The sequence below is a fragment of the Dicentrarchus labrax genome, unplaced genomic scaffold, assembly GCF_905237075.1.
Source record: "Dicentrarchus labrax unplaced genomic scaffold, dlabrax2021, whole genome shotgun sequence".
NCBI lineage: Eukaryota > Metazoa > Chordata > Actinopteri > Moronidae > Dicentrarchus > Dicentrarchus labrax.
Genome location: NW_026136722.1, coordinates 3,278,602 through 3,298,237, shown reverse-complemented (window position 1 = coordinate 3,298,237; position 19,636 = coordinate 3,278,602). Strand labels below are relative to the sequence as shown.

Sequence of the window (19,636 nt, the reverse complement as noted above, 5' to 3'; positions counted from 1 at the left end):
GCAGGACAAAAGAACGGCTAGAAATAATACAAAAATGATCCCAAAAAAATGAAAGACAGAAGAAGAATAAGGAAAGACATAAAACTAAATAAAAAAAATACAAATATAAAGAAAAACTAATGGACAAGTGGCACTAACACTATATATACAGTAACTAACACAAAACACACTCAGTAACTTCAGTGTTTACCTCCGGGATGTATTCCTGGTGGATAAGGCCGGCTGGGGGCCGAATGAATGTCCCCCTCTCCTCCTCCTCCTGTGATGCCTATACCTCCTCCTCCCTTCATCCTCGCTGACAAACTTCCAGTCTTTTCCATGTCCTGGTAGCCAGAGAGAAGCAGGGAACAGAGATTCAGCAGATGGAAAAGGACGACTGTAGATGTTGAGAAAGTGGAGTTTGAGAGACATGAAGAGCAGGGTAAGAAATGTGTGTGTGGAGACGCTGAGGGATCAAGGGAGAGGGAGTGGATTGTATTGGTTGATTCAGACCCTCTGTGAGGGAGTCAGTAGAGCCGCAGGAACTGAATACTCCGCAGGAAGTACCGTAGACCCTGGAGGAGAAGCTCCAGCACAAGTATAAGAATCTAACGAAATGTTCTGCAACATAACGAACCCTATTGCTTCAACACAACAAAACCACATAGATAGGTTCCTGGGAAAATGCTTTACTGCTCAGATTTGTCGTCAGAAAATCCAAATGAAATGTTCTAATTTTACCACCAACACTCTCTTTGACATCCCTAGTTAACACCCTAAACATACCTACACTTTCTTCCTGTTTCCTCCCAAATACGAGGGCTTTTCTTGTTTTCCCAAATACACAAAATGTGACGTTGTTAATGGACAGTAATCCCCACACAGCTGTGCATGCACGCTTCCTGCTGTTATAGTCAAATACGGTAGGTCACACAGTAACCTAATCCCCCCTCCTGTCTGCTCCATTCATACCCAAACAGAAGCAGTGGATCACATGTTCCACCCGTCCATCAACACTCCCTTCCATTCACACTCAGATGGCAGATCAGGTGGAGGGAGCGTGACAAGAACGTTTTATGCATTTCAGCATTAAACTAAGGAGAATTTCTTTAATGTATAAATCTGCCTGTACCTGTAAATATTGCACTCAAGGCATTATTAATTAATTTATTATCTTTAGGAATTGCTTGCTTTGTCTGACCAATGGTCCACAATCCAAAGATCCAATTTACAATATATGATAATACAATACAAAACATCAAATTCTTACATCTGAGAAGCTGGAAACAGTAAATGTTAGGCATTTCTGCACTGTAAAACTTCTCAATTTAGTGATATCAACTGAGCTTTTAAGTTATAAGTTTTATTCATTTAAAGTGAATCAAACTTAAACATTCAAGTTTCCATTTTTAATTTCAGAATTTTAGTCTTCAACTCAAAATGATGAGTTGAATGAAAGTGCTACTGAGATTTGACTATACTAAATAGGATATAGGATAAGATTAGTACGTTTCCAGCATGCAGTGTTTGAGGTTTAAAACTCTGTGTCTTTAACACATGTTAAAGGCTGCTCTGGTTGTTTCTTCTGATAATAATGAAAACTATGAAAACCATTGAAGGTGAGTAAATTCAATCCCTACACCAGCTTGTGATGTCTTACAGTGTATTTGATGATTAAACAAGCTAATTAATTAATCAACTAATCGCTTCAGCATTGATGTGTTTCTAAATCAGAAGGTGTAGATCAGTGTCAGTACTCACAATGCTGCTGTCTGACAGCACAGGGTCAAACAGACTGTCCAGGTAGCGATCCATTCCTCTCTGAGTGTGACCATCACTGAACGCATCCGACTCTACTGGACACAGACAGACAGCCGAGTTACACTTTACCATCCAACCAGAAACCATCACTATCTAACTTATGCTGCCATTGTGCTTATTGGTTTTACCTGGTTACTGCATATTATATTACAATAGATGTGTGTGTGTGTGTGTACCGTGGCTGTAGTAACCGTCAGAGTCAGGCAGACTGTAGGCTGGTCTGCTGCTGCTGTTTAGAGGAAAGGCAGGAGGAAGCTCTTCATCTGAGTCAAAGCCACTGCCAAACAAAGCACTGAGAGAAGAGGAGAGGAAATAAATGAATCTCTTTGGTGTATCTACATTTTATGTATGCATGTGAGTGTTCTGTATACTGACAGGCTGGCATTAGCTCGGACTCGTGCAGGGTCATCAGTGCTGATGATGAAGTAGCTCTTCTGCTTTGGGAATTCATTCGGAAGCTCAAGGTCTGCAATCAGGTCCATCACATAGTCGTGACCCGCTAACTCCACCCACTGGCCGTGCTCCTTCATCAGGACTGAACTCCCCCTCCACCAGTCGGACACTCCCCTACAAGCAAGAACACACACTTTAAATACCTGCCTGTACATTGCACTCAAGGCATTGTGTACTGTGTGGATGTTTTGCTGTAAAATAATATTATAATATTATTAGATATCAGCACCTGTGGCGCAGTATGTCCCCTGCTAAATCCTCTCCACTGGTCCAGGAATGGACCGGACACAGAAACGATCCTCCTACAGGGACAGATGAATGAATAAAGTAAACAAAAACAGTAGGCTATCTTTCCATTGTAGTTTTTAAAATCACACCAATTGTTTAGTGAAAATGAGCAAAACGCAATAAATTGTGCAATTGAAAGACAGAGAGCCCTGTAGTTCACCTGATCCTGACTAGCAATGAATAATCAATGATCAAGGGCTGTAATTGATCCCCCTCAATAAAAGTGATGCCAGCAGTCCCTGCCACACACATATACTTGCTTTGCTTTGAAGCGTGTACTCATTTAAATTTTAGGTGAGAAAGACTGCTTACATTGTGTTTAATAAGCCTTTTGTTTTTCTTTTCTAAATTGAAAATAAACTGTAATGGAGAAAATTAAAAGCAGTACATTTTGTGATTATGTGTATAGTTGCTGCCAATGATTTGTTTCAAGTTTCCTGGCATGATACCCCAGGAAGAGCAAAGGAGCAGACAGTTAACTGCGTAATGTATTATTGAATTAATTAATGCATTCTGGCCTTGCAAGACATTAAGACCTTGCTGTATTCACATCGCTTTTAGCCCATAAAACTACCACTCCTTCATCTGCTGCTGCTTGGCTGGAGTACCTTTCTTGTCAGCGCTTTAGGGAACCAGCCAGTGGATGACTTTTTGCTTTTTCTGTCCCTCTGTCCTTAAATTGATGACCTCACAGGATGGTTGATGCATTGTAAATGAGTGTATTCTGAACTGTCTAGAAGAGTGTAAAGGTATGGTTGTGAAAATGTGCACTTGTCTTTGTAAAATGTTGTATTGTGAACACATCAGCTGCTAGGTGTGGTTACCAATGATGGGTGAGAAGACTCTTTTTTAAAGGTTGGTAATGCATTACGTAACCTGTGTTGTGCCATTACTTCAATAGAAACATATATTAAAAAAGAAAAGGCAAGATGCATCTCACCATCAACGCAGTGCACGTGCAACACCATGTTGGCCTTCTTCCTATTGGCTGTCCATTCCAGCAGCGACAGAGGATAGGTACGCGCTGTCTCGGGGGCGGAGCCTGAGCCTAGCTGCGTCTTCTGATTGGCTTGGATGAGTCTGTGTTGCAGCAATGCTTGGCAACCAGCAGGGCTGTGGTCCGATACAAACCTAGACACGAAAGGTTATACTCATTTTTTTTAAATCAAATTTTAACTTACTAATTATTTCATTACAAATGTAACAGGTGGCAAACATTAGCAAAAGCCTGTCATACATTTTGATCAATTTAATTCATTTCCTTATTTATTTTCCAATCATGGAGGCATATAGTTATAAATTGTTATTTTTAGCGAGCTTCAATCCAATTACATGATTTTTCAGTTTTGTATATGTTTATCTTATTAACATATATTACTACCTAACAGCCATTTGCATGTGGATGTGCACATTTTAATCAATATGATTTCTGTACACATGTGTAATACATTTGGCTCACTTCAGTAGATATTTGTCCATCTTGGGCGACGGAGCGAAGCTGCAGACACACGCCAGCAGCAGCAGCCAGCCTCTCTCTGCATTGTCATAGTTCGCGTTCCTCCACACCTGGTTGACAACCTGAGCCAGGATCTCATCCCGTAACCCTGGAGATAACAGGCCCCTCTGGATGATGTAATTCCCAAACATGTTCTCCTGCGCCCCGTTCAGGTGAGGGTCGCCCATGAATCGTAACACCTGAAAGCAAAATAAAGGCAGAAAAACATTACAATTAACTTACTTATAGCATGTTGTGTACTGTAGAGCATGGCTCTAAAATACTGCTGCTAAAAGCTGTATTTTATTGATTTACAGAATCATTTGACCGTAAACAGCTTAACACTTTTGTAACATTTAAAAGTTGTTTTATAGAACAACAATGACACAGAACTAGGGACTAGATGATAAATCTGGGCAGAATATGAATTCCAGGTCCATAGGAAAGTTGAGTTTTTAGAGAAGTCAGACTACCATGATGAAGAGCTCCAGAGCTTCTCCTTTAAGGTCATCTTCTATACGGGTCAGAGGTGCCTCCAGAGGTGCCATCAACATCCCAAACTTTGGTTCCTGTGGCAACAAAAAAAATGTAAAATTGTTTTAGGAAGCACATCTACACCACGTGTGCATTCAGGGTGCATTAACACAGTGGTGTAGTTCTCCCTGACCCCTTGTTGTTCTGTAAACTGACATTGTCACTCTCTTGGACTTGGCTTCTTGATGTTATAACCTGAGTTTTACAGTCCAGCATTGGATCAGTTTCAGGAATAATAATAATAAAGATTAGCCTTTTCTGATTTACTGTAGTACTGTAGTAAGTGCTGTAATTTTGTGAGTGAGAGGGTCATGTTTCTGTCGGTGTCCTTATTAATCAGTTTCAGTTCGGTGGCATGAAAAAACTAAAATTGCTTCCCTTTATGACTCAGCAGATATGTAAAATTTTTACAGGGCAGTTTTATGAATGCAAATCTGGGCAATAACAACAATTACACTAGTTATACCATATACAGTATGTTTCAAGTTGGTCTGTAGGAGTGAAGCTGATGCAAATCTCACCCTGAAGTAGATCTGTACGTAGCGGTAGAACGGGTAATTGTTGATGTCCAGAGGCAGAGTGAGCTGACCCTCTTCCTGGATATGAGGAGCTTGAAGCAGAGCCAAACAGTCGGAGTGCAACTCCCTCCTGACTAGAACGAGAGAGAGAGAGACCAGCATACATATATTGTAGGACTGTAGGAGCATGGAGTGCTTTAAAGTATGTTTCAACACGAAAACTACCAAAAAACTGGAGTTCATCAACTAGAAATATATGAATGTGTACTGTGCTACATTTGCTACTGCTGAAGCTGACCAGACATGATATGTAGACTTAAAGTGATAAAGTGATTTAAATGATAAAAGTGTGTTGTTTCTTTCCCTTGTGGTATATTACGCAACTGATTCCACTCACGTCCCAATCTGTCAGGACTATTCAAATAATTTCTGGAGCTGATACTGTCGGCGCTGATGAGATGCAAAGGGCTGAATGAAGTGCTCAGCAATCTGGTTCATAAATAATATGTGTGTGAACATTAATGTGGACTTCACAAAAAGGAAGACAGACATTGACAGACCTCCTGCTGTCTGCAGTAAAGCTCCCAGCTCTGCAGGGATCACCAAGTGTGTGACATTCACCACCTCCCTCTTGGTCAGCTCCTGAAAGAGTTATTGTTTTGTTTTTAATTCATCTGAAAAGTGACAATACATTTAGACAGTTTCCCTTGAAAACAGAGTCTAAACTTCCATCATACCATCTCTCTCCTCCTCCTCTCCTCTTCAACTTTCCTGTGGGCTTCAAACTTCATCTGCAAACAGATTGCGGAAATCATACACTGAACATTTTCACTTCTGTTCCATCCAGTATACGCATGGGGGATTTATGTTGTTTATGTATATGTATGAAAGGAGATGTATTGTCCTTTGAAAGTGGACTTCATGTACCTTGATGTATCTCTTGCGGTTGACGTACATGTGGACAAGAGATCGAAACCGAACCAGACTCTCCCTCATTTTCACATAGCGCTTCCTGGAGGGCAGAATGAGAATTGGAGCACCATGGAATTTCACATCATCATTGACACCAAGAAACTAAATTCTTTTTATTTTGGATAATGCCGTTCTCACCTGAAGCAATTTGAAAGTTCATAACCAGTTAAAAACTCCTTATAAGAGGTTTAACTATTTTTCTTACCATTGATTTAAACTATACCATAATGTGCCATTGTTTTAAAATCTCTGTTTCCCATTTTAATGTCTGTGTATTGGGGTCTCCCTTCATTTGTTTTTCACACTACTACAATGGTAAACAATCAAGATAGTAAAAGTCTTACATAAAAGCTTGCCTGTCAACTAAATCAGGCTTCTTACTTGGTGGATGTCCACAAATCTGTTGATAATTGTAAAACTAGCAGTAGCAGAGATGCTGACCTTGTGAGGAAGCCTCTGCACTGTGCCTGCAGCCCGATGATCTTCTTGCGGAAGGCCACGAAGCGTTTCCTGACGAAGAACATGCGGGTGTAACGCTGCAGGGTGAGAGCAGCAAGTTGTCGAGTGCGTTCCCGTTTACACTCCAACAACTGGTAGATGTCCTCCTTCAGAAATAGCTGCCACATGCACACACAGACACGCACACATGTGTATGAGTCATTTGGAAAACAAAAAACAAAATAAAGTTTGGAGGTGTAGCCCAACATAACAACTGTCACTTGACACCACCAAAGCTTGTATGGCTGTTTTTCTGTTAGTTTGTCAAATGAGAGGAGAGCCTCACCTTTGTGACTCCAACATGGTAGGCTCCTGGTCTGAGGGGACACAGTTTACTGAGCATTATCACACAGTTCTCTCCATTGGCCGCTGGAGGCTCTCGTATCCCCACCAGGGACTTATACCTGGGAATGACACACAATCACATGCATGTACACACACACACAAAAGAATGAAGCGGTCTGCTGCAACAGGTGGCGCTCTATCTTTTTAGGTGTTAGCTATCACTTCCCATCCTAACCACCCACCTCCCTACCTATGTGTTCAAGTTTGCATTACATGTAGATGCAGATTGTTGACAAATTAAAGGGAAACCCACAATAAAGTGTTTTAGTAAAGTCTTGGACCCTAATAAGCCTGCTTCAATGTTCTGCGGCAGAGATTCAAAACGTTTCTGAACTCTACTGGGAGGGTGAACATCATTCTTCCAAAAGATATTTAAAAATGTGTTGTTCTGATGGTGGCTACTATTTATCTTAGTTTTGTGTGTTAGAATGCTAATGGGAGGATATAGAAAAGTCATTTTAACTTGTTTGTGCATAAAATGACTAATCCTACATCCCCCTATGTATAAAACCTTCTATTTTTCAAAACTTTTCTGTTTAAAAAAAGTTTTAGAACTAGGTTTAGGAACAAAGACCATTCGTTGAACTCCTCTTATTTCCGCACAAAAAGTATAAAAAAGCATACATTCACTTTTTTTCTTTTCCCTTCTCACTCTCTTGTTGAAATACAGTAGCTACTGGGGCTCTAACCTTTATCAAAGTCTTGACTCCCTCACGGTTCCTCCCCATCTTCCCACCACGAGCCGACAGTCCATCTTCAAACTCCTCCATCCATTCGTCCACAACCCTGATTTCTCCTCTAATCCCTTCATCCTTCGCCCTTCCTCCACCTTATTCCTTCACCCCCTTCGACCCTCAACCCTTATCCATCCCTCATCCTTCATCCCTTGAGCCTCATCACTCCATCCCTTCTACAGGACATTATCTTGGTTCACCTTCATCCATTATATGCAATAACCCATTCTAATTCCATATCCTCATTGTTAGTCAATCTATAGATCATGTCTATTGAGCAGAATGGATGAGACAGTGTTAAATTAAACCTTCATGGTTTCATGACGCAGTGATAGAAGCCACAGAGAAGCACCAAAATGGCTGCCACCATCCAGTGATGTGTTTATGTTACCTGAACAGGAAGATGTAGAATGGCATTCTGACAGGATACCCCTCCCTACGGATCCTAATGGTCTCTAGGATGCCTGAGTGTCTCAGCTGGCTGCTGACCAGCTCGTCCTCAAACACACCTGGTTGCTAAACGTAGATGAACACGTAAGCACATTCAAAAAACAATGACTGTCATTAACTCCAGGGTACAGACTGAACTCATTGTGAAGTGATCAGTGTCATCATTAAATCACAGAATGTTTGAAAATCTACCTTCATATTATTTGGCTTAATACAGCGAACAAAAAAAGGGTTGCACCTGAAATGGAAGATTAAACCATGTGAGCAGTAACATCAGTAACCAACTCATTTTATTTTCCAATGCAAAAAACTTGTCTCTTGGATTGGAAATAACATTCTTGCTTATAATTCATGTGAAATCTGAAAATTGTGCCAGTTTGTGGACATTAATTATTTTCTAAGAGTATATATTTCCAATTCTCTCAGGTTCACCTCTCCATCTTCTCCACTAGCTCTAGCAGGGACTGTTGGAACTTGTTGCTGACAGTGGGAGCTTGGTATTTTCTGGTGACTGTGCTGCTCTTCCTCATGTGACCTCCTCTCTGCTGACCTATGACCTCTGCGTGAACCAGGAAGAGGTTTGAGACCATCTGGACACAAAAATACATTCACAGCATTTATAAGTACATTATTTATGTTCACATGAATTAGAATAAACATGATCATACATGCATACGTTAATGTGAAGATGCTCCTCTCACCTTGTTCTTACTCTGAATGAACAGGTCCAGAACATCCTGACGGACCTGGTCGTAGTTCTTATCGAGAAACTTGTAAACCTGCATCATCGACATCACAAATTATTACAAGATCAGTCCCAAAAACAACGGGATGGATTGTTGACATGAAATTTGGCTCCGACATTCATATCCCCCGCAAGATGAATTGGTGATGCCTTAACTTTTCTTGCTGCGCCATCGTCACATCAAAGTTTTTATTAGACTCTTATTGTCTAAAGAGTCTACAGGAAAAGTCATGGGATCATCAAAGTCATTAAGATTCCATGAATGGAGAATGGCTATACTCACGGTACAGATCAGCTATCAATAACATTATTGATGTCTCTGAATCAGAAACATTCTCTTGCTAACTGACAGGCCAACAGAAGGTTTTGTCACTTGAGATGAGCGAATGAGGCGCTGTGTACCTGGTAGGTGACCCGGCCGGCAAAGTGCTTGATGGTGAACTCTGGGAGGGGCATCTTTGGCTTCAGATACAGCGGATTGTGGCCATGGTGATAGTGACACTTTTGGAGGAAAGTGTGGTCTGTTGCCTGGCAACAAAGCAGAGACATGTACAATAGTTTAATCTGTGGGTAAAACAGATTTGTAAGTGACTTCAGGTTTTCCTTGGGTTTCTCCTGCCCCACCTGTGGGAAACAGCTCTGGTCATCCAGAATCCTGAGTATCCCATGAGGTTTAGCAGCAATGACATCAATGCAGGGCTGGTTGTCACTGAATGGGATGTCCTGCCAGGGGATCTGTTCCCGGGTGTACTCTTCCTGAATGGGGATCACACAAATGCACAAATCCATTGTCTATATACAGATTTAATTAACACAGTGGTTCTTTTATTGGTGTCAAGGACCCCCAAATGGATAAACATTTGATTTTTGACAGTGATTCAATAACTGTCTAGATTTAAGATGGGCAGAAAAACTGCAAAGTAATTGAGCATGAAACATATGCACAGAAATTCATTCTTATTAAATTACTACTACTACTACTTACTTCGCAAACTTCTAGTCAATGAAATAATAGAACCGGAACCATCTCAAGGACCCCAGAGGGTCCCCAGAACTGCTGAATTAACATGTCTTATTATTGTTTCATTATTATTATGCTTTGTGTGTGTGTGTGTGTGTGTGTGTGTGTGTGTGTGTGTGTGTGTGTGTGTGTGTGTGTGTGTGTGCCCGTAGGTGTGACGTCGACTCACCTGTTCCTCTCTGAATACGATCTTGTTGAAGAAGAACTGCAGGTACTCGTTTGCATAATTAATGCAAAGCTGCTCGAAGCTGTTGAAGGCCAGATCCTGTTGTTCCCACACACACACACACACACACACACACACACACACACACACATACAAATACACACAACTGGTTTGTTCTATGTCTCATCTACATGTCTAAAGAGTGATTATTGTGGAGTCTCTGAGCTGTGCAACAGAAGGAAGTGACAGACAGCTGATAAGATGCTCATCCATCCTGTATGGAGGAGTGTAAACAAATAAGAAAATTTGCTTACCTCAAATCCATAAATGTCCAGGATAGAGATGGAGAGGGTGTGTTGGCGGGGGTACACCTGAGCATTGATCCTCTCTGTTAACCAGTGGAAGAGGAGCGAGTACAGGATCTTGGCAACAGCATCTCTGGAGGACAAATATTAGTGTGTGATAGACAGTTAATGAGTGTGGGACAAGAATACTGGATAGAAATAAGGAAGAGAGACAGAGAGGAATTAAAACATGCTCCATCCATAATTCACTATTATCTTTAAGGTGGTGTGAGAAAGAATGAATTAGACGTTATGACATATAGGACGGGTTATTAAGGATCATGTAAGAGCCAACAGACATTAATCTCTGGTTAAATGTACATCCGATTGTCATTGCAGATTAGGGAGCAGTAAAAGTATTTTAATAACAACAGATAGGGCCTTCCCAAATGTATATATAATGTGTACTTACTTGTGATTTAGCATGTCAATTTACAAAAAAATCAGTTACTTGAATATTACTTGAGTATTTCCATTTAATGCAACTTTATACTTCTACTCCACTATATCTCAGAGGCAGATAATGGACTCCATGACATTTGTCCGACAGCTTCAGTTACTAGTTACTTTTCAGATTACCATGGTCCAGTGAAATCTTCAAATTTAGTCATTTAATTTTTTTAATGAAATTATTTTTGTTCTACATTTTCATACTAAATACTAAAACTAAATTACTTCTTCCACTACTTTAAGAAAATATCTTAATGGGAACAAAATGGCTAATTCAGTGACATTTCCCCTTCAGAAAGGTATCACATGCAAAATACCCCTCGAGGAAAAATGATACATCTTCATGCAGTGCATGCTGGGTATGTAGCTTTCTCTCACCTGGCATCAACAGCACTTTCCACAGACAATGGGGTGTAGATCTTGTCCCTCATTGTCTCCTGCAAAGAAGACAGAAGGGTTTATTTCGGCAACACATTTTATGAGAAGTGAAGGGTGAACAATAGACCTTTTTCACAGCAGTCATTTTGACATGAAATAGTAGGGTAAACACAGGTGTTACCAATGATACTAATTAAGGTTCTCCTCCATTCAGGTCAAACAGAGTCAGGATGCTGCTATTGTGCATGTTGGTTCACTAGTTGGTAAAACTATTTATTGTCAAAATGACTGCAAAGAAAAAAGTCTCCTTTAGCATCTTGGTGCCTATTTAATAATCTAAGGCTAATTTAATCTATTTAAATATTAAATAAAGCCCCTTTACACAAAGTCCACCTATATAAATGTTTCATATAAGTGTTTCACTTATGTTGCCAATTAGACTTTTTTGTGTAGACTGAGGTTGATTGACAGCTTCCTCACTGTTAGTATTGCTGTACCTGTTAGGGCGGGACAGTAGGCCTTTTTTACAGCAGACATTCTGACACAAGTTATATGTTAAATACGTTGGTAGGATGAGTGTTTAATGAATTGACCTTTAAAGCTGGACTGGAAGAGCAGGATGACTGTAGGCTTAACTGTGAAATCTACATACTGTGCTCAGGGACTGTATTAAAGTTATTAGGGCGAGAAGGGGTCAAAAAACATGGAGGATTATGTGTTTTATCTTTTTCCTGAAGGAAGGGCAATCTGAAGAACATAAGAGGATCTTTTCATTTATACTTACCCCAGATTAATATTTTACTTCAACTTGTCACCTGAGCCTGGTTCAATCAGTCTCTTGCAGTGGAAATAACTGCTCAGTTCTTGGTCCAAATTTAGTAGTAAGCACCCGAAGTTTTTATGACTTAACAAGTAGTACTAGTTATATTATCTGATACTGTAAATTAAGGGAGAGGGTGTTGCAATACTTCAAGGGGAGGATCTACTGAACTCTTTAACAATGCCGGGGAGGGCCTTGCTTTTTTGAAAATCATTTTCATACAGTCCCTAAAGTGGGAAACATCATACTTCCCCCACACTTTCTCTCTTCTCACCCCATCTGCTTTACGTTTTACTCTTCTCTTACTTCTATCACCACTTTACCTCACTGACATCTTCTTCTTTGCTTCCCTCCTTCATTTCTAATCTGCCACTTGTATTTCTTTCACTCTCGTATTCGTTGACGTGAGTGTCTAGGACGAATGCTTTGAGACTTGAGACCTTCTCTTGCTTAAATGCACTAGATTATCACACGTACACACAAACACACATACACATGCACAGACACACTTCTCAAAGGAAATGCGTGGATACGACCAACTCCTCTCCTGTTATAGAAACATAGAAACCACCTTTGTAATTAGAAATTCAATTATACAAAAGGCTCTTAGTGTAGTGCATGAGAGAGTGTACGTGTGGAGGACATAGGGTGCACCATGATGATATACTTCAAATATATTTCTTGTCAGAAGTATCTCAACACCATCAGGACAACTGGAATCTACTTCTTCTTTTAAACTGGATGTCACTGGTACTGGAATATGAAAGAATGTGGATCGAAAAAAGATTTGCCAAGAGGACAAATCATTTTGCTGGACCTGCTACCCCCCCAACCTGACCCTGGATAAGCGGATGAAGATGATGATGATGACAAATAATTTTGGTGACTGAAAAGGTTTTTTTTTAAATTTCCGTTTCGTTGGCTAATATGATGTAAATGGAGCAACAGGGAAAATACAGTGGCTGGAGAGCTAGAATACTCTTTTTGGTTGAAAACATTGTGAATAGGTTTGTTGAACCTGATCTTCTTTTCTTGTTCTTTTTTCTTCAGATTTTTTTTTTTTTTTTTTTTTGTTGTTTGTGCTTTTATCCACTAATACCAGCAGGGTCAACATGCATCCCATGGAGCTGGTATGGATTCAGTGTCTGTTGGCACAAGGACACGATGACATCTAAAGATCAGGACTTAATGTGTGTGATACAAGCAATACTCTTTTCTTTGGTAAAGTCATTCTTTACTTTACCCTGTTAGCAATACAGCTCTTGGATTCCACCAGCAAAGGAATACAATGCAGTAATTAATTTTCTTCATTCGTCCCCTAAAGATCTAAAAAACAATTTGAGAGTATTCGCCCCAAACGTATATGTGAATTTAAAGGACTTCTGCTCCTGCCTGGTAAGATGCTCAGGAGATTTAACACAAAGACAATGAGAAGCACAGTGATGTGTCCAATAAACTTGAAATTATCAAGCAAATAAAAAGTTTCTGTTTTGGAGAAAGAGAGCAGAACCCTGAACGGAAATGAAAAAGAACATAGCTCAATAGCGAGTGTGTGAATACTGTATGTGTACGGGATGAGTGTCTGGGTGCCAACATGTTTGTTTGTTGTTGTAGAAGCAGTTTTAATTGTTTCATGAAGAGATTTTGTTACCACGTGGAAACTAAATCGGGCTGCTTTACATGAGGTCAGATGTGATTTGAGATTTGTCTTTCCAAACATAATGAATGAATGACTGAATGAAGACACATGGAGGTCAGAGGTTAGAGGTAAGGCACCTGACAGGTAACTAAAATCCAAGATGTAATGTAGAATGAAAGAGGTATCAGTGCTGATGACATTACAGCTAAGGCTTTGAATCAATTTTGAATTTACAAACATTTTCATACATGTTCTTAATAATCAGCTAAATCGGGTGAAAATTGTATTGTAATTGAGAGGCCCTTCTTGAGGATCAGCTAGACTCCATATCTACGTTAAAACTATTCTCAATAAAATATTTTGTGCCTTATTCAAAAGGTGCAATGCACTTAAAATGTATTTGTTTTTCACTGTAGAAAGAAACCTCTGAGCTAACTACAGCATGATGTTTCAATGTATCTTCAAATACATGATATAAATAAAATTATTGAATGCATATGGATTTCATGGGTGAATTGAATAAAATTAAAGAAATGTAATGATACTGAAAGAAAGATTATTGATAAACAGTAAACTACCCTAGATCCCAACATCCCACAAACCTTTGGTGTATAAAGGTAGTCAGCTTGGCTAGAGAAGGTATTATAAAGTCAACCACTGGAAGTCAGGAGTACAAGACAACTGCACAAGTAGATCTTTCTCTGTGTGTGGCATCGACAGGTGTCATTGTTTCTGGGTAAACGACACTGAGCGGCGATACAGTGTCTTTAACGTCAGTACACTGGCATAGTGCCATGTTACTGTACCTACCTGTCAACATTAGGTCAAACTCAACTGTAAATATATTGAGTGTGACTGACAATATAATAATAACCACCCAGACTAATAATGATAACAAGGATTCAAACCTCAAACACGTCTTTCTCCAGCAGTTAATGTTGGAGCATTACTCTTGTGAAATCTAATTAAACAGGGATGCCTCAGTTTGATTCTCACTGTGACTTTAAAGGTGATGGCTTTCTGTAGTCCCTCTGGAGAGATCTGCAGCAGCTCCGCCACCACTCTGATCTCCTGAGCACTCACCACTGACGCCACCTCCTGGCCATCAGCCTGCAATGCAAAAGGGAAAGAGAGAGAAAATACACCTGATGTGCTTATGATCACCATATTCTAATTACATCATAATGCTTTTCTCTGTAATCATTTTTCTGTATTGTCTTGGTTTAGTTAATTTCTTATTTTTAGTTCACTATATTCCTCTCATCTGGTGGTATATGTACAAGTGTATTTGAATTGCCTGAATTGTCGCCAGTTAAGTGATATTAATAACAAAAATAAAAACAAACAAATATCCTTTTGGAAACAATACCTCATATCTCTGAAAGTAGACGTTGCCCAGGTGCAGTATGGAAGAAAGAACTCTAAAGATGACCGACTGGTCTTCAGGGGTGAAGTGAAGGATCTCCATGGCAGCAAGCAGACGCAGGAAGTCCTCTGCATCATTCTTTCCTGTTATCCCACAATCCCCTCCCTGCATGGAGAGAAACGATACTTCCAAGTGATCTGTGTCTCAATTTGACATTCCTGCAAAGTGGTGAAAAACTGATGATTATGCACCACTGTGTCTTTCTACCTGGTTGAGGTAATAGTAGGTCTCAGCCTCTTGTAGATAGAAAGCCTGCTTCTGCTGTGAGGGAAGACCCGCCAGCATCTCGTAGAAGATATGATAGTTCCTCTCATCTTTGGCCTGAAGGGGAAACACAAATTTAAAGCTTTAACATACAGAAAAATATAAGATATAAAGTGTAATCTTGTGTGTGTGCCTGTCTACATGTGTCACCTGGAAGACAATACGAGACTTTTCCAGTAGATACTGAGAGGTTATGGCACCATTGATCACACCACTGGACAGAGAGAAAGAGACAGCAGAGAGCACAGAGCAATCAAGAAAAGAGACAAAAACTATAATAATAACAATAATAATAACAATAATAAGCACTTTTCAAAACACAGTTACATAGTACTTTATGATAAAAATAAACAGAACACAGTTCAGTATAAAAGTGATTGAAGAAGAGATGGAGTGTGATGGGAACAGAGATTGGTAGCTTTTGTGTATTTATTTCATACTCACTCCTCTAGAAAGACCTCTATGTATTTCCCGAAGCGACTGGAATTATCGTTCCGTACAGTTTTGGCATTTCCAAAAGATTCCAGTAGAGGAGCTGCCTCGAGTATCTACCAGGCATTCAAACACACAGTAAATCAACAACCTTTATCAGCTGGGTGACAAATATGCTATCTTCCTATGACAGTAATAGCTGGTCAATAGCATACATGTTCACCGTTTCCGTGTTCACAAGAAAAGATAACATCAACACAACAGAATATTGTCACACACCACAGCAAAACACAGCAACCTGCTATTCTTATGGCCATATGTGTAGATGAGGTGTAAAATGTAAAGCACAAGTCATGCACGGAAACCCACTACCTCAATCTGCACCCAAGAAGAGATGTGGAAAAAAGACGCACAGAGGCATTAGTCATCCTTCAAGACAGGAACATGTGTGTGTGTGTGTGTGTGTGTGTGTGTGTGTGTGTGTGTGTGTGTGTGTGCATGTATCCAAATATGCTGGCATCACTTTGTGCATGTCAGGATGTGTGTGTGTGTGTGTGTGTGTGTGTGTGCACACCTGTTGCGCAAGATTGCATTTGTGATGTATTGCTGCAAGGTAGCGAAGGACTAGTTTGGTGGCCTCTGTTTTCCCAGATCCGCTCTCCCCACTGAAACACAGTAACACACACTCACTGGACAATATGTTTTTTTTTTCTTTTATCTAAACCTTTAGAGGAGATGCCCAACTGGCCATAACAAATTAACCCTAACAAATACAATGTGCTCCAGCATTCATGGTATGTTTGAAACCTTAATTGATAGAATTAAATGTTATGAAATGAGCTATTCTGGCTCACCAGTCACACTGGCTCTGTCAAATACAAAACTACAAAACAGAATGAATAGAAAACTTTTACATGATGGTTGATTATGTCTCAAAGTGGATGTAGAGCCGACAAGCACAAGAAAAAAATCCATTAGCTAAAAGGTCATGTAGTGGAAGATCCAGTTATTTTGTTGGCAAGGCCAAATAGTGAACATTATCCGCACTTTGAGCACCACTAAACCCAGCTTTTATTAATCACTTAGAGCGTCGATTATTTGATCCTTCTCACCTCCCCAGTGGCGTCGCTTGTGGAGTGTTTGACTTAATTGACTAAGTGATGTGAGACCAGGCTAATCTTGCATTAGGCAAAGCCTCGATTCCACTTTTGCGTTAAACCACCTGAAACCATCGCACACACACTGTGCTTCAGCACTGCCAACAGCTTAGCGCTAAATACCACCATTATGTAAGCTTGGCCAAAGGGGGGCAGAAGTGTGTGTGTGTGTGTCTGTGTGCCTGTGTGTTTTTGTATTTAGGGACACCAGCACCTTGACCACATTCCAGCGTAAGGTTTCAAATCAGTGGCTGGTTAGCTAAAAACCGGGCCATTATTGGTCACTGTACACCAGACCTCAGTTACCCCTTAACACGCACTCAGTGACTCACACACAAACACAGCACATGTGCACATGGACACACACACCCCTGAAAGATAATCTGCTCCTGGCCCAGACCTGGCTGGGCTTTCCTTACAGGTGTCTCCTTCCGAATACGGCTAGAGTGTTCCAGGTGTGTGCGAGTGTGTGCATGTGTAGGTGTTTGTGTATTTCCTATGATTGTTTCTGAACCTTTCTAAAAGGACACACCTATGTGCAAATCTGTGGATGTACAGTATATATGTCTATGCTTTTACACCTGAGTTAGATATAAATGAGTTTATGATGTATGTGGGAGAGTATGTGTGTTTGACTGTGGAGATCAGTTTTGACATGGAGCAAGGAACCTGTGACAGTTAGACAGAGCTTGAGAGGAGTGAAGGATGGCTCTGTCTTAAGTTTGCTGGCCAGAAAACCACAGACAGACACTCATGAATTTACAAACACTAATCCAATTGGAGATGGAAACTGACTGTCCAAGAAGCCTCATGGACGCTGTGTACACCATGATTAAACTGCTACAAACCATGGCAGTTTACTATGATGTTTACTAATATATTTACGTAAAAAATATATCTTTGTATCTGTCTAAATCAGGTGTATATATGAAGTTATGAATCGTGAAATAATGAACGTAAGTACTTTGTATAAATCCTATATGGTTGTGAACTCTGACATTGGATTTACAGGTAAACGGAGAGTGGACAGATTTTAGAGTCAGCCTCTTACCTGATTATTATGACCTGGTTGTGTTTGGCATCCATCATTTTTGAATAAGCAGCATTTGCTATGGCAAACAAATGCCTGAAGAAGAAAGAAAAACTGCTATAAGATGTCAAGAGATGAAAGAAGTGAACTCAAACTCTTAGCACCAAAATATTCTTCTTCAGTCATTTTCTATCTTTCTCATCTGCTTTTTTCTAATATTCGTTTCCCTTTCATGCCTTAATTATGTATCTGCATTATTTCTTTCATTCATTTACTTAAAACACATCATGTTCCTTCCTTCATATAAATGCAATCAACCAACAAGAAAACATTCAAGTATGCCTTGTTAATAATAATTAGTTAATTAGTAATAATTTATAATAAAGACGAAACTCAGTTCCACAAATTGATCTATTTGTTTTTTTAAGTATAAGGATTATGGTAATTCTAGCCTCAGTCTGTTTGTTTTCAGTTTACTGTCCCCTTTCAGTGTGACTTACGGAGGGTTCTCTCCCAGAGCACAACCCTTGTACAGCAGCACCATATCCGTCCCATAGATGTTGTACATCTTATAGGGGTTTACAGACACCAGAATACTACCTATGTATGTCTGAAAGAAAACAAGGAATGAAGAGAGAGAGAGAAGAAAAGAAAGAAGAAACACCAGATAAAAACTATAGGTTTTGTAAAGTAAACACACAAACTCAAAATAAACTGATTTTACTTTAAATTTGTAGGTGGTTGTAAGTTGGATGTGTGTGCTGCTCAGATACTTGCATAAATAAGCTCCCGCTCAAATCTTTTCCTCAAGTTCAGAAGAACAGCCCCTTCGTGCATCTCTCTGTACAGAAGCAATTGGATGATGGCATTTAAAGATAACACAGAACTTTTCAAATCACTCCACCATCTAGACCACTTTTGCATGTTTACACTGTTTGGATCCACCATTAGGTATGTCCCACCACTGAAACTATAAATCTTTTAGCTTCAAGAACCCATCTACAAGCTTCTAACCCATGATTTCTTTGAAGCTTCAATTCTATCATGATAGGCATATATGATAAATGGTAAATGGGCTGTATTTCTATAACGCCTGAATAGACATACATTCATACACTGATGGTAGAGGCTGCCATGCAATGTGTCAACTGCTCATCAGACACTAACTAATCCCATTTACACACACTCACACACTGATGGCAGAGCATTGGGAGTAAATTGAGATTCAGTATCTTGTCCAAGGACACTTCAACATGCAGAGAGAGGAGCCGGGGATAGAACTCCAACCCTCTGATTAGTGGATGACCTGCTCTACCTCTAGAGCCTCATACTCAAATAATGATAAACCAAATGGAATACATTTTGAAAGTGATGGAGTGCCTTAAATGTAACTATTTTAAATACACATTTTACTATTTTACTTGTCATTGTAAGTCTCTCTCACAAAACGTTAATGCAGGTTTGTGTGATCTTTAACTTACTCTAGTTGTGTCATATCTTCCACTCCATCTTCCTCTCGTTGCTCCCGGAGAGCCACACTGGATAGGCTTCTGATTGAGTACATCTAAAACATACACATACATAATCAGAAATTATGCTTGTACATAGCCCTGTGCACAATGGGGAAACATGCACACAAATTATTACATAAATACATTTTGCCTTACCTTTGTTCAC

At 39.8% G+C, this 19,636-nt stretch overlaps 1 protein-coding gene across 1 annotated transcript in view; it reads right to left on the bottom strand.

The window, feature by feature from the left end:
• Positions 1-19,636, bottom strand: part of myo15aa (myosin XVAa) — a 41,205-nt gene that overhangs the window by 14,571 nt on the left and 6,998 nt on the right. The window contains exons 2-34 of the mRNA XM_051387109.1: positions 19,441-19,523; positions 18,737-18,800; positions 18,460-18,569; positions 17,981-18,055; positions 16,347-16,437; positions 15,785-15,888; positions 15,491-15,554; positions 15,284-15,397; positions 15,020-15,181; positions 14,647-14,760; positions 11,192-11,250; positions 10,334-10,457; positions 10,023-10,118; positions 9,457-9,588; positions 9,235-9,360; positions 8,789-8,866; positions 8,520-8,677; positions 8,280-8,325; positions 8,029-8,153; positions 6,845-6,962; positions 6,502-6,677; positions 6,016-6,100; positions 5,826-5,879; positions 5,649-5,730; positions 5,092-5,222; positions 4,510-4,605; positions 4,001-4,236; positions 3,482-3,672; positions 2,483-2,555; positions 2,176-2,367; positions 1,977-2,092; positions 1,741-1,832; positions 191-323 (exon numbers count right to left, since the gene is read on the bottom strand). Of these exons, the coding sequence (XP_051243069.1) occupies positions 191-323; positions 1,741-1,832; positions 1,977-2,092; positions 2,176-2,367; positions 2,483-2,555; positions 3,482-3,672; positions 4,001-4,236; positions 4,510-4,605; positions 5,092-5,222; positions 5,649-5,730; positions 5,826-5,879; positions 6,016-6,100; positions 6,502-6,677; positions 6,845-6,962; positions 8,029-8,153; positions 8,280-8,325; positions 8,520-8,677; positions 8,789-8,866; positions 9,235-9,360; positions 9,457-9,588; positions 10,023-10,118; positions 10,334-10,457; positions 11,192-11,250; positions 14,647-14,760; positions 15,020-15,181; positions 15,284-15,397; positions 15,491-15,554; positions 15,785-15,888; positions 16,347-16,437; positions 17,981-18,055; positions 18,460-18,569; positions 18,737-18,800; positions 19,441-19,523 (3,700 nt within the window). The remainder of the gene's footprint in view (positions 1-190; positions 324-1,740; positions 1,833-1,976; positions 2,093-2,175; positions 2,368-2,482; positions 2,556-3,481; positions 3,673-4,000; positions 4,237-4,509; positions 4,606-5,091; positions 5,223-5,648; positions 5,731-5,825; positions 5,880-6,015; positions 6,101-6,501; positions 6,678-6,844; positions 6,963-8,028; positions 8,154-8,279; positions 8,326-8,519; positions 8,678-8,788; positions 8,867-9,234; positions 9,361-9,456; positions 9,589-10,022; positions 10,119-10,333; positions 10,458-11,191; positions 11,251-14,646; positions 14,761-15,019; positions 15,182-15,283; positions 15,398-15,490; positions 15,555-15,784; positions 15,889-16,346; positions 16,438-17,980; positions 18,056-18,459; positions 18,570-18,736; positions 18,801-19,440; positions 19,524-19,636) is intronic.